The sequence below is a fragment of the Loxodonta africana genome, chromosome 13 (genome assembly GCF_030014295.1).
Source record: "Loxodonta africana isolate mLoxAfr1 chromosome 13, mLoxAfr1.hap2, whole genome shotgun sequence".
Lineage (NCBI taxonomy): Eukaryota > Metazoa > Chordata > Mammalia > Proboscidea > Elephantidae > Loxodonta > Loxodonta africana.
Genome location: NC_087354.1, coordinates 45,154,050 through 45,174,204, shown reverse-complemented (window position 1 = coordinate 45,174,204; position 20,155 = coordinate 45,154,050). Strand labels below are relative to the sequence as shown.

The 20,155-nt window shown below is 40.3% G+C and overlaps 1 protein-coding gene across 3 annotated transcripts in view; it reads right to left on the bottom strand.

The window, feature by feature from the left end:
• Positions 1–11,414: 11,414 nt before the first annotated feature.
• UACA (uveal autoantigen with coiled-coil domains and ankyrin repeats) overlaps positions 11,415–20,155 on the bottom strand; it is a 104,284-nt gene continuing 95,543 nt past the window's right edge. For all 3 annotated transcript variants that reach the window (XM_003413808.4, XM_064267325.1, XM_064267324.1), the window contains exons 17-19: positions 19,205–19,357; positions 16,423–16,488; positions 11,415–13,348 (exon numbers count right to left, since the gene is read on the bottom strand). In XM_003413808.4, coding sequence (XP_003413856.2) covers positions 13,277–13,348; positions 16,423–16,488; positions 19,205–19,357 — 291 coding nt within the window. In that variant the 3' untranslated portion in view covers positions 11,415–13,276. The remainder of the gene's footprint in view (positions 13,349–16,422; positions 16,489–19,204; positions 19,358–20,155) is intronic.

Below are 20,155 nucleotides of genomic sequence, written 5' to 3'. Positions count from 1 at the left end.
CCCAATACTAGTTTTGCCATTCTCCTTTGTAATCAGGATACAAGCAACAAGGCCTGTGTGAAGCCAAGACGCAAACGTGCTCTGGATCTGGCACTCAGTGACAATTCAGTGGCATCGCCACTGAACAAGTTCTATGATGTGGTTTAGCTAAACAGCCTGCAAACCCAGTCTTTCCATCTTTCCAGTGATTCCATAAGGTACCTAATATATTTTCAACAAATAATTTCCTTTTTAAATCAGACAACTGTTCTTACAGTTAAAAACCCTGGATGCTGCTATGTACATCATTTCAAGGGTAAGTAGAAGAGTCTCACTCCAACTTTTGGCCTTATGGCCCAGTCAGTGGGACTACTCATGGCTGGACACATAGTGGGCACTTAGTAAAATCTGTGGAAGTGAAATAACGAGTCACTTTGAGCAGCTCTGGAATCCATTATGAATAAGTCGGCTTCCCAACATCCATTTGCTATTCCTTGGTGAGCTCTTTAAACTCTCTGCGTTTAATCTCTCCTTCTTTCATGACTCATTCTCCAGGCACTACTGTGGAGACAGGAGAGGTGCTCTTATACCCACAGCTGCCTGGGCCACCCCTGTAATTTTTTTTTCTTGGTTAACGCATATAAGCAAGAACTGACTACGTAACACCAGTGGCGAGGGGCTCGTGGACATGCAAACAAGTGTACGTATATCTCAACCAACCTTAGTGTCAGAGAAAAAGCAACTTTGACATTCATAATTCAGAGAAAACAGTAATGACACGATTGGCCCACATGTCAAGCCATAAAACTTCTGTGCTAAGAAGTATACTTGTATTAATCAAAGGATCTCTCTCTTCATTCAAGTCTAGATATTGGGGTTAGGTTACCTATCCAAGGTCACATGGATAATTAGGAGCACACCCAAGAGCCAGAAACAAATCTTGTTTATACGTTACAATTCACAAAACTTTATAAATTGTTATCATTAAGTTTATCCTGGGAGAATTCATAGATGTCATTTAATCCTAACTGAATCCATCTCTCTCTCTCTCTCTCTCACACACACACACAGAGTCCAGAAATCAAGTGACTTTCTAGAGAAAGATAAAGGGCAAGTCCCATCTTCCAACAGCCCAGTAATCATCAAAAGGCACCCCCCATATGGCTTAAAGTTGACTTTTACCCCCGATACATTAATCTCTTCTCCCACACAGTGCCATTTCAGAAGGATCTCAGCATGAATTACACTTAGGAAATCCTCCTGCGCTACTTTTTCCACCATGGCCCTGGCTTTTCCTGTTGATTATCATAGCCAAAGCATGCACTGGGCAGACCAAGCTTTTGAATACGTTCAGATCCAAATGCAGAAGAGAAAGGATTGATACGGGCAGTTGCTCTGTGTTTTCATTGTAAAACAAAAAAGTTCTTTTACTTACTCAATAACTAAAGTTGCTGTCCTCTGGATTAGAGTAGTAGCCAGGGAGGAAATAGAAAACCCCAAAGGATTCTCTTTTCTTTGGCCTTTAGAAAGCTCAGGGTCAACATCAGATGGAGTCCAAGTTTAGTTATGGTCTGAGGACTATACTCCTGGCTTTATCATAATCCCCCAATTTCTTAAACTATGTCTAAACCCATTGCAATCAAATCAATTCCAACTCATAGCAACACTGTAGCACAGAGTAGAGCTGCCCCATAGGGTTTCAAAGGCTGTAAAATTTTATGGAAGCAGACTGCCACATCTTTCCCCCACGGAGCAGCTGGTGGGTACAAACCACAGACCTTTTGGCTAGCAGCCGAGCACTTAACCACTGCACCACCAGGGTTCCCTACTCTGTCATGTATACAATAAAACCTACGAAAGCCAGAAACTGGTTAAGAGAGAAACCCGTCAGAGAAGGAAAACTGAAATATTTTCCACTAAAATGAGCAATAATAAAGTGGTAAGGCTGTGCCTTGTCACAGGTGGAAAACTTGCAAGATCTGGAAAAAACAAGGCAGCTCCGTCAAGTTCTGGCTTCCAAAGGTTTCACTGTATTTCTGTAAGTCATTGCTTATTCTTCTGAAGAACAAGGTGAGTTTTGTTTTTTGTTTTTGCCATTTTTTTTTCTTCTTATTTTGAGGTAAGTGTAGAGCCACAAGTGGTTGCAAAGATAGTAAAAAGGTCCTATGTACCTTTCACCCAGTTAGTTTCTCCCAATGGTTACGTCTTACCTCACTGGAGTACGATACCAACGCTAGGAAATGGATATTGGTTGGATGTATATATATATATATATAAAAAATTTTAGCTCTATGTTATTTTGGGAGGCCTGGTGGCACAGTGGTTAAGAGCTATGGCTGCTAACCAAAAGGTTGGCATTTTGAATCCACCAGCTGCTCCTTGGAAACCCTATGCGGGCAGTTCTACCATCTTATAGGGTCGCTATGCATTGGAACCGACTCAACTGGTACTTAACAACGTGTTATCACACGTGTAGATTCCTGTAGCTACCACCGCAATCAAGATACAAAGCTGTTCCACCACCACGAAAAACTCCTTCAGGTTATCCCTTTATCATCATGTCTCCTCCCTCCCCCCACCACCCGGACCCCTGCCAACCACTAGAGGAAACCACTGTTTTCCATCTCTATCCTTTTGTCATTTTGAGAATGGTACACAAATGGAATCATAAAGTATGTGAAAAGTGAATATATTTTTGATGTACTCATCGCTTTTTCTCCAGATCGTTTTCATTTACCACTAATATTCATATACTCACTCATTCAGCTGGAAGAGTCTGGGCTGGGCTAGCCACTGAAGGAGGTATTCAAAGTTTTCTAAGGCCACCGCCCACTGCCCAGTAGCTTACAACGTGGTTTAGGAGGGGAAAACCACAGTATAACAGCATTACATGCTAAGTGCTTCATGGATGATAAGGCAGATAAAATTGCGTCTTTGCTCCCCAACAACTAGGACAGTGACTTTTGACATATGGCAGGTGCTCAAGTCAAGTTTTTTGAACTTCAGGGAGTTCAGAATTAAAGGGAAAACTCTTCCAAAAAGGAACTCCCGGAAGGCTTCATGGAGGTAGTATTTGAGTTGTTCCTTGAGGAATTCTTTGAATTATAATAGGAAGGAATGAAGTGGAAGATCATTTCAAGTGTTGAGAATAAGATGGGCAAAGCAAGGAGGCAAGGAAGCCTAGGTTTATGAGGGCAATGCTACTGGACTAGTTTGGCTGGGATAGAAGAGGATCCTGATTGGAGAGAAGTGGGGGAAGCACTGAAGTATGAACGCATTGGCTCCCTGTTTATCAGTCCATGCATGGGTTTTCAGTGGCTTTCCGCCAAAGCTACTAATCCCACCATGTGGGAAACTTTAACAGATTATTCTTCTAAGGCCTGAGCATAAGTAGCAGTGTATCCGTGGTGTGCTGGAGAAATCCCACCCCAAGTGGGTTCACTTGGCTCCTCTGCCAGAAAGCTATTTGGAGCCTAGTAGGATAGAAAGAATCATTTCCATCCTCTGGGAAATGGTTCTGTAAATTACTGGCCAACTGTTTTATCATTGTCTTAGTTACCATCCTATATCAGTTCTAACTCACGAAGTACATTCATCAGCTTAGTGTGGATGTGGGAACTCACACAGCAAACTGATGGACTTGCCATCTGTCTTCAAGGGCTCTAACACCCATTTTACTCCAAGTATCCAAGAAGAAAAAGACAGTCAACTCCCTTTTACCCAGTATTCTGCTCAGGCTCTCTTAATGAGCACATCAACACATCTACAGCATAATGATAGTTAGTGTTTTTGATGTTGTTGATCCTGAGGATCTGTAAGGTCTTGTGAATTCTCAAAGGGAAATTACATTCAATATCGTTGCTTATTTACCAGAATTCTACATTAACCGGAGCATTCCATTCCCTGCACACATTAAAGAACGGAGTTTGCCCATAATGGCAATCCCCAACTGAGTCTCCTCACACAATACCATAAAATAAATTCCAAATGTGTTATCTGTTTAAATATAAGCAGTGATACCATAAAAGTACCAGATAAAACATAGATACCTATGTTGGGAATAACGTTTAAGGTATGATGCAACGCCAGAAACCATAAAAGGATTGACAGGATTGCTATATAAAAATGTTAAACTGAATGAGAGAAAGAAAACAGTTAAAGGACAAATGACAAAATCGGGGGAAAAATTTTGCAACATATAATAAAGGTTGACACCCTCTTGTAGATGATTCTTAAATTAGTTCAAGGGGTTAAAAGCAACCTCCTCCGTTCTTCTCTTCTCACTCTGTATATGAATTAAGTACATTAAGAGTGAATTAAACATTCTTAAAACACAGAATAGGAAGCCCATTTGCTGGGTTCACTGGATAAAGAAGGAAAAGAAAAAAAAAAAGAAAACCCATTGCCCTGGAGTTGATTCCAACTCAAGGAAGTAGCCCCCCAAAATTCTGTCCAATTATTCTCCTACAAGAAGGTCTCCCTTGGAATGGATGCAAACAATAAATGGTATTGGGAAGAGAGTGAATAGCTCATTCCCCCCCCCCCATATTTTCTAAACTGAATATACTTTGCTTTTGAAAAAAAAGTTTGTATCACCCCAGGTTCTTAATTCTAAGCAATTGAAACCAGCTCTGGCTGTTTTAAGCAGATAGGGGATTTATTAAAAATGCATTGAGTAGCTCACTGATAGAGAGGGCAAAAAACAAGGCTTGGGCTTGAGCAGACAGAAACAAGCTTCTAAATCACACCTCAAAGTCTGTGTCTGGTAAGAAAACAACAGCTATCCCATCAAGCCCTAGGCACTAATCTTTGGGCCACCTCCACCTCTGTGTCAGGAACTTGATCTCAGAGCAACTCCAACTGTCTGCAACCATGAGGAAAGACAGTACCACCTCTGTCCCTGGCTGACGGGCCTGGCCTGGCCTGAGTGGAGCCTGCATCCCAACAGCAACTGTCAGGGAGAAACAAATATTTGGCATTTTCAGCTTTTAAAGTAGGTGGATGCCTCTTCATTTCATCAACACTCATAAGGCAAACAATTCCTTAAACACAGAAAGGTGGTTCATACGTTGGGTGGTCGAAGGAACAGCAAATGTCTACTACCTAAGACCCTTAAAAAAGAGATATTTATAAAACCTGTAGAGGGAAGGAGGGAGGAATCTGTGAAAAGCAACGGTTTGGGGAATTGGGAAGGAAGGGGTAGGCGTAATTCAGGCAGGAATTACATGCCTTCACGTGGCGAAAGTTATCTTCCTCTCCTCATTAAATATGTCTTTTCCCCTTCATTTTATTCTTTTCCCCAGAGATTATCTGACAATTAATACATGATTGGAGATTAAACATCCTTCCTGAAAATGAAAATGTTTGCAATGGTTCATGTGTTGTCAATAATTTACAACTATTGTGAATTAATCCGGTCATCCTACTTTTTGACTCCTGTCTGGTTCCTGTCTTTGGATGGAGATGAGGGATGGGACTGGAAACAGGAACACACAGCACCTGGAGCACAGGGCAGGCCTGGGCAAGGGGGTGCAAACATGGGGAGTTTAGGATATAGGGAAAGCTTAGAAGGCCTAAAGAGAGGGATACAGGTAATGGAAAAAGAGCAGAAAGGAAGGCAAAAAAAATATACGAGACAGACATGGACTTGAGAAAATTTGTTTGAAACATCTGTGGGTCAAGAATAAGGCAATTTACACGAACAGATACATGCACACCCATGTTTACTGCAGCACTGTTTACAACAGCAAAAAGCTGGAAGCAACCAAGGTGCCCATCAACGGATGAATGGATAAATAATGGTGTATTCACACAATGGAATACTACGCATCGATAAAGAACAGTGAGGAATCTGTGAAACATTTCATAACATGGAGGAATCTGGAAGGCATTATGCTGAGTGAAATTAGTCAGTTGCAAAAGGACAAATTGTATAAGACCACTATTATAAGAATTTGAGAAATAGTTTAAACTGAAAACATTCTTTTGTGGTTAAGAGAGGGGGGAGGGAGGGGGTGGGAGATAGATAGGAGATAGTAGATAAGAACTACTTTAGGTGAAGGGAAAGACAGCACACAATACAGGGGAGGTCAGCACAATTGGACTAAACCAAAAGCAAAGAAGTTTTCTGAATAAACTGAATGCTTCAAAGGCCAGTGTAGCAGGGGCAGGGGTCTGGGGACCATGGTTTCAGGGGACATCTAAGTCAATTGGCATAATAAAATCTATTAAGAAAACATTCCGCATCCCACTTTGAAGAGTGGCGTCTGGGGGTCTTAAACGCTAGCAAGCAGCCATCTAAGATGCATCAATTGGTCTCAACCCACCTGGATCAAAGGAGAATGAAGAACACCAAGGACACAAGGTGATTACGAGCCCAAGAGACAGAAAGGGCCACATGAATCAGAGACTACATCATCCTGAGACCAGAATTAGACGGTGCCCGACTACAACTGATGACTGCCCTGATAGGGAACACAATAGAGAGCCCCTGAGCGAGCAGGAGGCACTGGGATGCAGACCCCAAATTTTCATAAGACCAGACTTAATGGTCTGACTGAGACTGGAAGGACCCCGGTGGTCATGGCCCCCAGACCTTCTGTTGCCCCAGGACAGGAACCATTCCCAAAGCCAAATCTTCAGACACAGATTGGACTGGACAATGGGTTGGAGAGGGATGCTTGAGGAGTGAGCTTCTTGGATCAGGTGGACACTTGAGGCTATGTTGGCATCTCCTGCCTGGAGGGGAGATGAGGGTGGAGGGGGTTCGAGGGTGGAGGGGGTTAGAAGCTGGCGAAATGGACACGAAAAGAGAGAGTGGAGGGAGAGAGTGGGCTGTCTCATTAGGGGGAGAGTAATTGGGAGTGTGTGGCAAGGTGTATATGGGTTTCTGTGTGAGAGACTGACTTGATTTGTAAACTTTTACTTAAAGCACAATAAAAATTATAAAATTAAAAAACGAAATAATGTTTTTCCTCATGGACTATTATCATGGCTCAGCCATTTCATAGGCCATAAATTATTCCAAAATAAAAAGTTTACAAAAAAATAACTTAAATTTCTCATCAGGCCTGAAGGAAGCACTGTAGGAAGATGTACTGTGTTTACCTTACAGCCTGTGCCCCAAGGACAGATGTACTCATTGGAGTTTAACTGACCTGCTGGACCCACGGGGAAACCGGCCTCAGAGCCAGGAATAATTGTGCTCTTCCTAACGGATACTGCGCCTCACCTATGAGATGTACTCATTGTTGCACTGGCTGCTCAGAAGTTGAGTTAAATTGGAGTCAGCTCTAGAAAAATAAGCAGGATAACTATGGTGTTTATGACATGCTTTCTGGATCCCAAGCTGCTGCTAATTCTTCCTTTTAGTATTTACCATCCCCCTTCTCCTTGCCTACATTAAGAAAAAAACTGCATATTTCTTTGCAAGCTACCTTAAATCCTTTTTGTAATGAGGTATGGCAAAAATAACTATGCATATTGACATTTACTTGGGAGCCCAGAATGTAAATTCGAAGGCACTTGCTCTTTACTCTGGTTAGACATCAGATCACAATTAAATCTTCCTCAAATTCTCTGTTGTCCTGGTAACTGCTCTCTACTTAGAGAACATGGAGGGCGAGATTGCCCAAAAGGGTCTGGAAGGAGAGTAACACTGTATTAAGGAATTCTTTCTGCTGTTCGTAACCACACAAGCGGTGCCAGCATGAAGCTGGAGAAAAGCCCCCCTTCACTTTACCTTAACTGCTGGGATATATTTTAGGTGGTGCTGCCGTTAAGTGGCTATGTGCATTAGAGTAACAAATATGGACAATAAATAGCATTTTGGGTAATCACAGATTGCGAATTCTCTTAAATGCATTTGACTGTAACAGATACATTCCAACTTAGATGAATGGTAACCGGGGGATTTTTTTTTAAGTGTCAATTGACGTGAATGAATAAAGATGGTTTTAAAGAAGCTCTACTGCTTAGGGATGAAGGCCAACTAACTGGAACAATTTTAAAAAAAAGTCTAAGCTCAAGAGAACAGCTCATATATATTTGATTGAGGCAGATAAACTTTAATCCTTACGACTTGTGTTGGTAGCCCAGGAATGGTTTCTCTCTATTTGTACCAAGAAGACTGACTTTTAATTGTGCATAAATGAGATCTTGCAACTCCTGTAAGAAGTGAGACAATGTTTGCAAGGCAGTGACAACAAAGAGGGGAGAAAAATTTTAAATAGCAGTCATTTTTATTTTGGCTTAACAGATTTTAGCAGAAAGACTCTGCATATGAATCAGCTTCATTTTTAAATCCTGCAGAGAATTTCTGAAGCAGCCTGTGAGGTGCCACTTTAGTGAGAGGCAATTAAAAGAAGCCTAGAATAGCAAGAAAGAAAATCATGAAATTTGTTTGGACATCGTAGGAAAAAAAATTACAGATTATATTCACTCCATTCCCCCATTTGCTTTTATATGCCTACATAAAACTCTTTCCCAGTTTTTGGAGGTGGGGAAGGGGCAGGAGGTATCGTGAACAGCAGGAAAAGTTTATACGAATTAAGATATTTTGTCATGCTTTAATCCCAACAATATAAAATGTGTCACAAGCATCTAATAGGGCCACGGAGACTTCCTCTCCAGGGGCAAGCGATTCTTTTCAAGGGTTGAATTCTAGTCCTTCTTTGCTAATTTGGGCAGCACTAGAAAAAGCAGACTCTTTTTAGAAGTGACTTCTCTCCGGGACTTCTTAAAGCCCACTGAAGAAGGTATTTCCACACTTAAATTCTTTACAATATACAGACCTCAAGGATCCTGGAAACTATGAGAAATGTGGTTTCTAGAAGTGAAATAGCAATAGACTACCCAGCTACTTAGATTTCCTACAGGTACCACGTTTAAAGTGGCCTTCGCCATATTCTTCCGGCCTGTAAGAAAGCTACTTAATGATGCATGAAACTAATTACTATAAAATAAGACTGAATCCTTGCGGTAGCTATTCACAATGTGGAAAATCACGCTTTTCCATGGCCTATTTTCTTTTAAAATGTGTGCCCTTTTCCCATCTTTAATGCGTTCTGTATATGTAAAATAAATACTCTTCGCAGCAGGACCTGGCTTGGAGGCCTTAAAACCCAATAAAAGAGTCCTATAGTTTAATGGTCCTTAAATGCTCAACATCTTTTTCACTTAATGTAAAATCATCTAATCTAATAGCTGTGACTGAATTATAGATATATAATTTTTTTCTATTAAATGTTAATCTTCTGACTTGGCAGAGCAATAGAAGCTCTAAATTATTAAGCAGGCAATAACCTCTCCAAACTCTTTCCAGAATTCAGAATATCCCCAAGACTGCTATCTTGGAAGAAAAAAATATATATATAAAAATTGGGCCCATTAAGTACAACAATTTGGTTCCAAATATCCATTATAAGGGGCATTGATTTTATCGTCGTCTCTTCTGGTGTTTCACTTTAATGGGATTATTTACATATACACACGCACACACATATACATACATACATAGGCAACCCTCGCGATTCTTGGCTTTTCCACTGACATAGGACATTTTGTAACCTTCCCTTTTTAGTGGAATTCATTCATCATCAATGTTTGTTCATGCAGGCATAAATAATGAAAATGGCCTCTGATGGAGAAATGGGGCCCCATGCCTGGTTCTGCTAAACACAAGCACTCTCTGCCCGGAGTCTTGCTGGAATACCATCCTGTTGCAGCCTATTTGTTTTCGTTTGTTTGATTTAATCTCTACATTCATGACTCACTTGAGCCAACAGTCCACACACGCAATAAGAATCAGACTCCCTATTAAGAAGCAAGTTAAAATTTGCCTGGAGAGGCTGATCTGGACAGTCCTGATTCAAATAACCAAAAAAACAAGCCAGTTGCCATCGAGTCAAATCCCAATTCATGGTGACCCCGTGTATGTCAGAGTAGAACTGTGTTCCACAGGCCCTTCTTCCAAGGCACCCCTGGGTGGACTTGAACCACCAACTTTTTGGTTAGCAACCGAGCACTTAAAAGTTTGTGCCATCCAGGGACTCCTGACTCAAAAAGCCACGGCAAAAACATGGGAAATAACCGAACTCCCAACAGTAGAATCTCAGCTCCAGTTAAGTTGAGGATGTCATTGAATGAACTGAGAGCTGAAATGCCTTTACTGTTTTCCGTTTTGTATCTGGTGTACGAATATTCTATGGGTGTAAACTCTGGCATTGTTTGCCTCTGGCTTTTTTTTTCTCTCTTATTTTTTTCTCTGCCAAATGTGTGAACGATGTTTTGCACGTCACCTGTATTTTGAAGCTAGGGGTACTACTATTACCTTAGAGTACAGAACCTGCAAGAAGAAAAAAGATCACCACAAGGTTGCAGAATCCAGTGTTGAGGAAAATTAAGGAGGCAGTAAGAAGTACTTTTTTTTCCACCACAAGGGAGGAGACATGAAGAAAAGCTTGTAACTACTGCTATCTAATGTTTGGCAATAGCACTGCAGGCACTGTTGGTACGTGTGGTCATCAGGGTTACCAAAAATTATATTGAGACTCTTCCCTTTCCTACTTGGATACAAGGGAGCCAGAGAACATGAACCATTCAAACAGGCAGGAAGCATGTGTGTGAGGACGGTTTTAGGTCCTTGTTAGAAGACAGCTGGTAACACTGGGGAAAAAAAAAAGTATTCCTGTTCTAAGGCTCCAAAATTTTTAAAGCAGTGATGACTCAACACATTTAGAATAAGAGAAAACATTTCCACTGCATAAAACTGGGTTCAGGTCAAGAGAAACAGTTTTTAAAAAGCAAGCCGTGACAAAAACTAAGCCAAACTCATCTGGAATTTCAAAAGAGCACAAGTATAGCTAGTGATTAGAGTCAGTGTAACGCTAAAATTGAAGGTCTTCACTGCGTGAATATGGGATCTTGTATTAACAATTATTTGACACTGACCTGTCAAAAGGAATGAGCTTTTCTAATTGAAGCAGGAGTGACAGAAAAAACAAAACAATGGAACAGTAATAAAGCTTTCAACAAAGGACTGAAATAGGGATTTTATGATTCAGAGAGCCCTCACATCTTAGCCAAACATCATCTTTCCTCTTGTCCATAAATGCAGATCTTATAATCTATCTGCACACAGGCCAGCAGATAGGCCAGCATTGCCCACTACCTAGGTTCCACTTGCTCACTAACCAAAAAGCTGTACAGTCTTCAGTCTTGTAAGTGCAATCTCTGCCTTTGAAATCAGAAGATGAGTGAATGAACCAATGGAATTAATTCCAGGAGGTTCCTTGATATTTCACTCTAGCTATTTGGGTAAAAAAAAAAAAAAAAATACGTATCACCATCTGTACTTTGGACCCCACTGTTCCCTACTCCAGATTCTCCAAATGGATTGGTTTAACTTGCAAATCCTTTACAAGGATATTCAAAACAACATTCCACAGATAACAATTTATTGATGATTGAAGACAAAAGAAAATAATACATGAGGTTCCCTTCCCACCCTTAATAAGGAAAATACAACACTGAAATGTCAGTATTCAGCACAAACTTTGCTCTGCTCAAGAGCTTCAACATATAACCTAAACTTGTGAAGCAGAACTCATGCTGAAGGACATTAAACAAAAAAAACCCAAATTCTCTGCCATTGAGTCTACTGCTACTCATAGTGACCCTAGAGGACAGAGCAGATCTGCCCAACAGAGTTTCCAAGGCTGTGATCTTTATGGAACCAGACTACCACATCTCTCTCCCGCGGAGCAGCTAGTGGGTTCAAACTGCCGACCTTTCAGTTAGCAGCTGAGCATTTAACCACTGCGCCACCAGGCGTCCTCTGAAGGACACTGAATATAATAATTAAAGAAACTAAATGTTACTTACGCCAACTGTGTACATCCACCTAAAGGACTAAAAATAAATCCAATTCTGACTTTCTACTGTTGTTTCTACGCTGAAGAAATCCAATGGCTTATTCTTTTGTGGGAAAAGCTATTTTGAAGGTCCTTTGTCCCTGTTATTATACAAAAATGGGACTGAAACCTGGTTCAGTATGCTCAGGGATTACCGTTAAGGCACATTTTGTAATTTCAGAAAATTTGGCTGAAATGACTCATTTATTCAGTTTATCTGCTAACAAATCAGTAATTTTCAATCTGCATGGTAAACAACATATTAATAAAAATAACATACAACTTTCTCGAATGAGATGTAGTTAATAAAAATGGTAGGTTACATTAGTGTATTTACTATAAACATGTCTAATTTTATTATTTTCTTGCTATCTATACTCTTAGAGTTGACTGTGTTACTACACTTTTGTTCTAAAACCTTAAAGATTGATTTTCTAAAATCAATACTCTCATGCGAATCTTGCAAGAAAACTGCATTTCACATTATTAATCTCATTAGTGCAATCTTCCTATAAATAAGTAGGAAACATTGGGAGGATACATGTATAATGAGTGCTTGGTTGCGGTTACTATAGTAGCAAATGTCGAAGTAATTGCTAAAAAATGTCTACAATTTTTGACACTGAGAAATCCAGCATACATTTATCGTAGTTCTTTAAAGCCGGTGGCAAGAAAACTCATTACGAGTAAAAATTAAGATACTGTTGTGAAGATTATAAGGCAACTTTATTATAAATTCCTGATATATTCCACCCCTGCTGTGCTTAATCTAAATGTAATTTATGACTGCAAACCCTTTATGAAAAGAAAGATCATACAAAAAAAAAAAAAAGCCTAAAAGTTACTAATATCAGAAGAAAAAAATACCTGTACCTCCAAACAAATCAAAGGCACTCATTGATTACTTCCATAAAGATGTCACTTGGCCAGCCAAGTCACAGTGCATTCCTTGAACCCACAATAAGACTCATGCTCAGATGAAGGTCTGAAAGGTCTTTTGATCCACTTAAAAATGGGCTACCGACCAAATTAATTTCTCTGAAAGAAATCTTTGAACAAGTATTTCGGCCCAAACCTTCTTCATGTGGACCCACTCATGTATTATTAGGGATTCAAAAGTTTAAAAATACATAGTCAGTCCAAACAAAGTGCTAATGCTGTTTGCCAAACTGTAAAATTTACATATATAGAATATAAGATTGGAACTGATATTGAAAAACTCAGTAGCATACGCATCTAATTAAAAAAAAAAAATCTACTGATGGAACAAAATATATTTTATTTTAATGATGCTTAGCACAGTAAGGCCCAGCAAGGTGTGGAGTTGCACACAGAATGCTCAGCACCAGCAAGACAAAGCGGACAGTGGCGGTGAGTGCTCATCGCTAGCACACAAGCCCCTGCCGCATCTGGATGATCTGCAGTAAGGCTGCCTGGACGTCTTCATCCATGTGACCCTTGGAGAAAGAAGAAGGGGAGAAATATTTTATGTCATCTTCATTTACATAAGAATGTTAAAGACAAGGCTTTATAACAACATAAGCGGTTGTGATTCGGCAAATGCTAAATCCTCACCATTGTGGTGATACTCTAAAGGAATTACTGGAAAAGGGAGTAATGCTCTACAGTGGAAACAAAGAAAGCTAGTTTAGAAGTGGTGCACACCAGTTGCTCTTAACATCTTCCATCAGGAAACAGATGGACAAACCTCTCTCTCTCTTAATAAAGGCCCTGGATGACAGGGGCGGTATAAGTTATAAATAAGCAAAGCAGACTACAAGGAAAAAAAAAAATTTTTTTTTTAAATTAGACAAGTAATTTATGAAAAAATCCCCATATGTATATTTTTATATAAACAGAATCATATAATATTTTGCAACTTGCTATTTCATTTAAGTGTCACGGAAACTTTTGTCTAAAGTGACCTAATTATTTTCATTTACTGTCTAATATTCCGTGGTATGGATGTATCATAATTTCTTTACCCGTTCCCTCAATGATGGACATTTTAAGGTGTCTCTGATCTTCATGGATCGATTCCTACAAAAGAAATTGCTGGGTCAAAAAGAACACTCAGTTTTTCACTTTGTGGTTGTGCTGGGTGCCATCAAGCCTGCTTCAACTCATAGCGACCCTAAGCACAACGGAACGAAATGCTGCCGGGTCCTGCCTCCTAAAGAGATTATAACAATTTACACTCCCACCCATAGGGTATATATGCCCACTTCCCCAACACTCTGGCCAACATTACAGACTACCACTCTGTTTAATATTTGCCAGTCCCACAGGTGAAAAGTGGTACCTGCTTTTTTATTTGCATTCCTCCCATTACCGGTGGGGTTGAATATCTTTGCATATGCACAGAGGAGAACTGCCCCATAGGTTTCCAAGACTGTAAATCTTTAGGGAAGCAAACTGCCACATCTTTCTCCCGCAGAACAGATGGTGGGTTGGAATCACCGACCTTTTGGTTAGCATCCAAGCACTTAACCACTGCGCCACCAGGGCTCCTCACATGCACATTAGCCATTTATATTTAGAAACATTTCAAACTTAAAAAGATGGCCAGGGGTTGATTAAACGCAAAAAGTCAATATGGTGGGCTTGTAAGCCCTCCCCCTTCTTTTTTTTCACTTGAGCACTTGAAATATTTTCTATTAATATAAAAAGTTTTGCTTCCAAAATCTGTTTCTATAACAGCAGGCTGTTTCAATTTTGAACATTAGCCATAGTCGACTAAACTGAATTTCTTAGTTAACTTTACGATGCCAGAAGGCAGGAGTATTTAAGATGCCCTTTGCTTCTGTATGTTTCATTAGTAGTCAGTAGCAAGGCTCTTTAGTCTGCAGTATCTTTCAGGCAAGTGTGCTCTTCCTCCGCTGCCCGATACCAGATCTGGGCGAGTTCCTCACCCTCTCTAATGAAGATCTCCCACGCGTTTATACTATTTTCCTCTCCTAAGCCCCTTATAGCAGTTCCTAGGTGGGGCACAGATGGGTAAACGCTTGACTACTAGCTGAAAGGTTGGTGGTTCGAACTCACCCAGAGACGCTTTGGAAGCTAGGCCTAGCGATCTACTTCCAAAAGGTCACAGTCTTGAAAACCCTATAACACCAAATCAAACCCACCACCGTCATGGCACAGTGGTTGAGTGCTGCTAACCAAAAGGTTGGCAGTACAAATCCACCAGCTGCTCCTTGGAAATCCTATGGGGCAGTTCTACTCTGTCTTATAGAGTCGCTATGAAAACCCTATGGAGCAGTTCTGTTCTACACACATGGGGTTGCCATGAGCTGCAGCTAGCAACAACAACAAACATACTCCCTATGTTGGTGTCCACTGACAGTCTTCTCTAATAATTGCAATATACTTTCAAATCCTAGCTTATCTTCCATCTCTTCAAAAGGGAGGCAGCCAAAGCTACCTTCCTCTATCATACCAGTCATCCTTTTCACTGATTCCCTCTCCAGCTCCTATGAAAAGGGTAGGCTTTTTGATTTTAAGAATTTGATGTCATAAAGATTCTTCCTTTTTATTATTTTTGCCTAGTTTTTTTTTTTTTTTTTAATGACCTTTCTTGGAAGCTTTCTCTCAACAACTACCTTCCATTTATTTATTTTTTTACAGTGTGGCCTGATACACTGAAAATTCTGAAACAATTTCTATTATATCTTACCTACTGTTCCAGCATTTTGGCCCTTTAGTACATCCTCCTGAAAAACCTATTCTGAGAATTCTGGAGATGGGTTTCTATAGAGCCTTAAGTATAGTATCCTTTGTATTTTAATCATTTTTTTAGTACTTTTTTTTTTTTCAAATAGCTTTCTAAGCACACCCCAAAGATGGGATTTCTTCATCTTATGCCGCACTGAGCTTAAGGCTCAATATATACTATTGATGAGCTTCTAACTGCCCCCCGGCCAAAAAAAAAAAAACTCATTGCCGTCGGTTGCTGGATTCAAACTGCCTACCTTTTGGTTAGCAGATGAGCTCTTAAACACTGCACCACCAGGGCTCCATCTAACAGAACACTCTTTTCCCTTAATTATTACAATTCTATGCAGATCCTACTTGTCATTTTTGCACTTTTATAGCACTCTCTACATTTCAAAGAAATACTCCTGAGCTATCAAGAAACATATGAAGTCCTTTCCACTCTCCTCTCTTAGCTGACAGCCACGTGCGGATGTCGCGGTATCGTGCCCGCTAGCAACACCATTGCTGTGTGATGCCAACATATGTTGCCAAACTGTCTACAAACTGAGTGACAAGCAGATGGAGACAACACTAAATTTAAGATGCTGTGTTGCCATATAGCTTTGTAAATGTCTCTGGAAGATATACAATCACAATTATAAGAAATGAAATTATTTTTAAATAAGCATATGGGGTACAGCTACTTTAAATATCAATTGCTTTCACATAAATTTACTTGAAAATAAGAAAAAAAACCTTTTTTCAAAAAACAATAAAAAAGAAAAGAAAATGCTCTGAAACTATTTCCCTTCTGGAAGAGAAAACGGTTCTTTACCTGTGCAGCACTAAGAAGGTGTGTCCGATAAATTGCAATTACTTCTTGGTGTTGCCTGTCAGCATCCTGGAAATGGGAAGAGATGGAAAGATAAGGAAATTAGCATTCGCATTATCAGATGCATGGTGGCTTAGGACAGTGCTCTCCTCAGGCCTGATGCTTCAATGGAGTAGTAGAATTAAAGCAGTGCTCCTGCTACTCCTCGTATCCAGCCATCTTGAACCCACCAGCTGGAGAATTCCATGACATAACAATAGAATCCATTTTTCTAAAGGCTGCATGTGAACATTCAGAGTGAAACCTGGGCTTCAAACTAGTTCCATATACTGAATTAGAATCTACATTTTAACAAGATCCCCAGGTGATTCTTATGTGTAACTTCCTGGAAGCTTGTTATAAATGCAAATTCTCAGCAGGGGGTCTGAAGCCCTGTGTGAAACCAATACCACTTATCCTATGTAACATGAAATTATTGCCTTTGGTTCACATCTAATGCCACAAACCTAGCCCAGACACCTATCAACTTATAGTTCAGATTACTGAAATGTCCTATTTTGACTCCCTATCTCTAGACATACTCCCTACCATGCTCCCAAGACTGCAGTATCTCTTTCCCGACATCACTTTGGCTCAAAACTCTTTAGTGACACATCTTTAGACATAAGAAACTCCAAATTCATCACCTTGGTTCTTAATATCTTCCACAATTGGGTCTCAAATACAGCTCCCATTACTAGCCAGCCTGGTCAGCCTTTTATGGCCCCCAGGGCATGCCACGTGTGTTCCACCCCCGTGCCTTTCTTCTTCACATGCTCTTCTTTGCCTGGAAGATCCTCTATTTTCTTTTCACCTATCAAAACACCGTCTGTCTTGCAAGTTTAGGCTAGGTACTCCCTTCCTCTTTGAAACTAGCTCCCAACACATGAGTGATCTGTTCTTCCTGGAACTCATATCACCTAGAATCTGGAACTGCGTTCTCAATTCCATATTTGCCATCTCTTGTCTTTACTTTTCATATATCTGTATTTTGCCTAATTACTCACAACTCCTTAGGGGCAAAGTACCGTATACTCTCTTTATCCCTAACCGTGCTTAGCACTGTGTCATGAACATAAATATTTATAAATATTTCAGAATATTAAAGGTAATATCATATCCTTTGGATAAAATCTAAATCAGCAATCTGTCATCATTAATCTGTAGTCCAGCAGTGTTAAAAACTGAACACTTTTCAAAATCACTTTCTTCTACTCAAAAGCAATTCCCAGTCAATTCCTACAGAACAGAAAAATACTAGCAACATTTAACATCTCATTGGTGCTAAGTTTTACTCAGCATTTTGGTGCGCTCTACCCAGTAACCCAGTGCTGTTGAGTCAACTCTGACTCATTACGACCCTATAGGACAGAGCAGAACTGCCCCACAGAGTTTCCAAGGAGCACCTGGTAGATTGGAACTGCCGACCCTTTGGTTAGCAGCCATGGCACTTAACCACTACGCTACCAGGGTTTACATTAGCTCGTTTAATTACAAAACCAAATAAACAAACAAGTAATCAGTTCTTCCTATGCTATTTGGCGGATGAGGAAGCCAAGGGCTCAGAGTTAAGGAGAACATTCCATGTGTCACCAGCTTTTAAGAGGCAGGGCTTAGAACTGAGCTCTGGATCCACATGCTTTCCTTTTAATACCACATCCAAGTACATAAGGTATAAAACCAAACTCATAAAGACCCTATAAGACAGAGTAGAGCCACCCCTCTAAGGTTCCCAAGGAATGGCTGGGGGATTTGAACTGCCGACCTTTTGGTCAGCAGCTGAACGCTTAAATCACTGTGCCACCTGGGCTCCATAAAACCATAGGAATGCCTATTTTTATTCATAAGGATAAAAGAACTCTAAGAAAACTCCCTTTGTTTAGTGGATCAATATTTTAGAGAAAGTGCTGCAATGGGAAAGATATTGGATTTGGAGTCAGCTAGACCCAGGTTTAGACAGTAGCTCTAAGACTCCAGGCATCAAGTATTTCGATCTTTGTTTCTTCAAGAACTAAATGGGGAGAGTAGAACCTGCCTCCTAGAACTGGGATGAAGATGAAGTTTAGAGATGAAGTATGTGAAACGTTTAGTGTAGTGCTGAGCATATTAAAAAAACTCAATGCCATCAAGTCAATTTCGACTCATAGCAACCCTACAGGACAGAGTAGAACTGCTCCATAGAATTTTCTAAGCTGTAATTGTTACAGAAGCAGACTGCCACATCTTTCTCCCACAGAGCAGCTGGTGGGTTCGAACCACTGACGTTTCCATTAGCAGCCGAGTGCTTAACCACTGCATCATCAGAGCTCTTTTGGCATATACCAAAACACCAAGCCCAACCTGTTGCCAGAGTCAATTCCAACTCACAGTGACCCTACAGGCAGAACAGAACTGCTCCATAGGGTTTCCAAGGAGCGGCTGGTGGATTCAAACTGCCAACCTTCTGGTTAGCAGCCGCAGCTCTTAACCACTATGCCACCAGGGCCCCATTTGTCCATCAAGTCAATTCTGACTCCTAGCCACCCTATACAGCAGAGTAGAACTGCCCCCATGGAGTTTTGGCATATACCCACCTAGTAGGCACCAAATAAATGATATTATTATATTGTTAGTATGGATACTTTTTAGCCCATCCTGAACACTTTCACAAATCAATTTCATTTCTAAACAAGCTTTCACAAATGGACCAAAACAGAAACGTAAAATGGCATGCGTCAGTGCTAAGCCCCGCTGGTCCGTGACTTACAGCCAGCTGCTGCTGCAGGGATTTCACTTGGTGCTGCAGGGTTTCAACCAGCTGACTCTGTCTCTTGCTGGGACTCGCACTCGTGTGGGTGAGCTGTGAAATGCCGCTGAGGGCCTGCTTTAGTCTTTCAACATCATTAAGCAGTTCAGTTATCTTATAAAAAAAAAAAATAGTAGAAGAAACACATTATTTACTTATGCATTTACACTGACATCTCTGCACAGAAATCATTCATTATTTGAGACATAAAACTGATCTTTACATGCCAGAAAACTGCGGTACGAACACTGTCAAGATTGTTATGGATAATAAACACAGTATATACCTTGATTTCTCTAATTAAATTCCTTACAGAGGCATTACCAAATTAAGAATAAATATTATTTATTCATAAGATTTAACCATGACATGAGTCTTCCTGATTTTTAGATAATCTCTAATTGCCTATGAAGGTAATGAACTCCTCCAGGTCAGAGCTGGAGCACAGGAAAGCAGGGTGCATCCCCTCCAACAAAGTCTGAAACGTAAAAAAGCATGGCTTGTGTTAAGTCTAGAATGAACTTACGTGCTCTGTTCCTTCAAAAATATGCATTTTTTAGACTACCTTGTCTTAAGAAAAAGTGAGGGAGGCTCTTTAGAGTAGTGTAAAGCGCACAGGGTTTAAAGTCAAACCAATCCGACATTAGCTATGTGACTTGGCTAATTCCTTTATTTTTCTGAACTTTCGTTTATTAGTGAAAGGGGTGAAGCCTTTCCGAGTTAAGAAAATCACACGCAATCATAAGTATATGCCCGTCACATAGTATACGCCCAAGAAGTGGCAATGGGTATGAGTAGATGTTGTTGTTGTTAGCTGTCACCGAGTCAATTCTGATACACTGTGACCCTATGTGTGCAGAGTAGAACTGCTCCATTATGGTTTTCAAAGCTGTGACCTTTCAGAAGCAGATT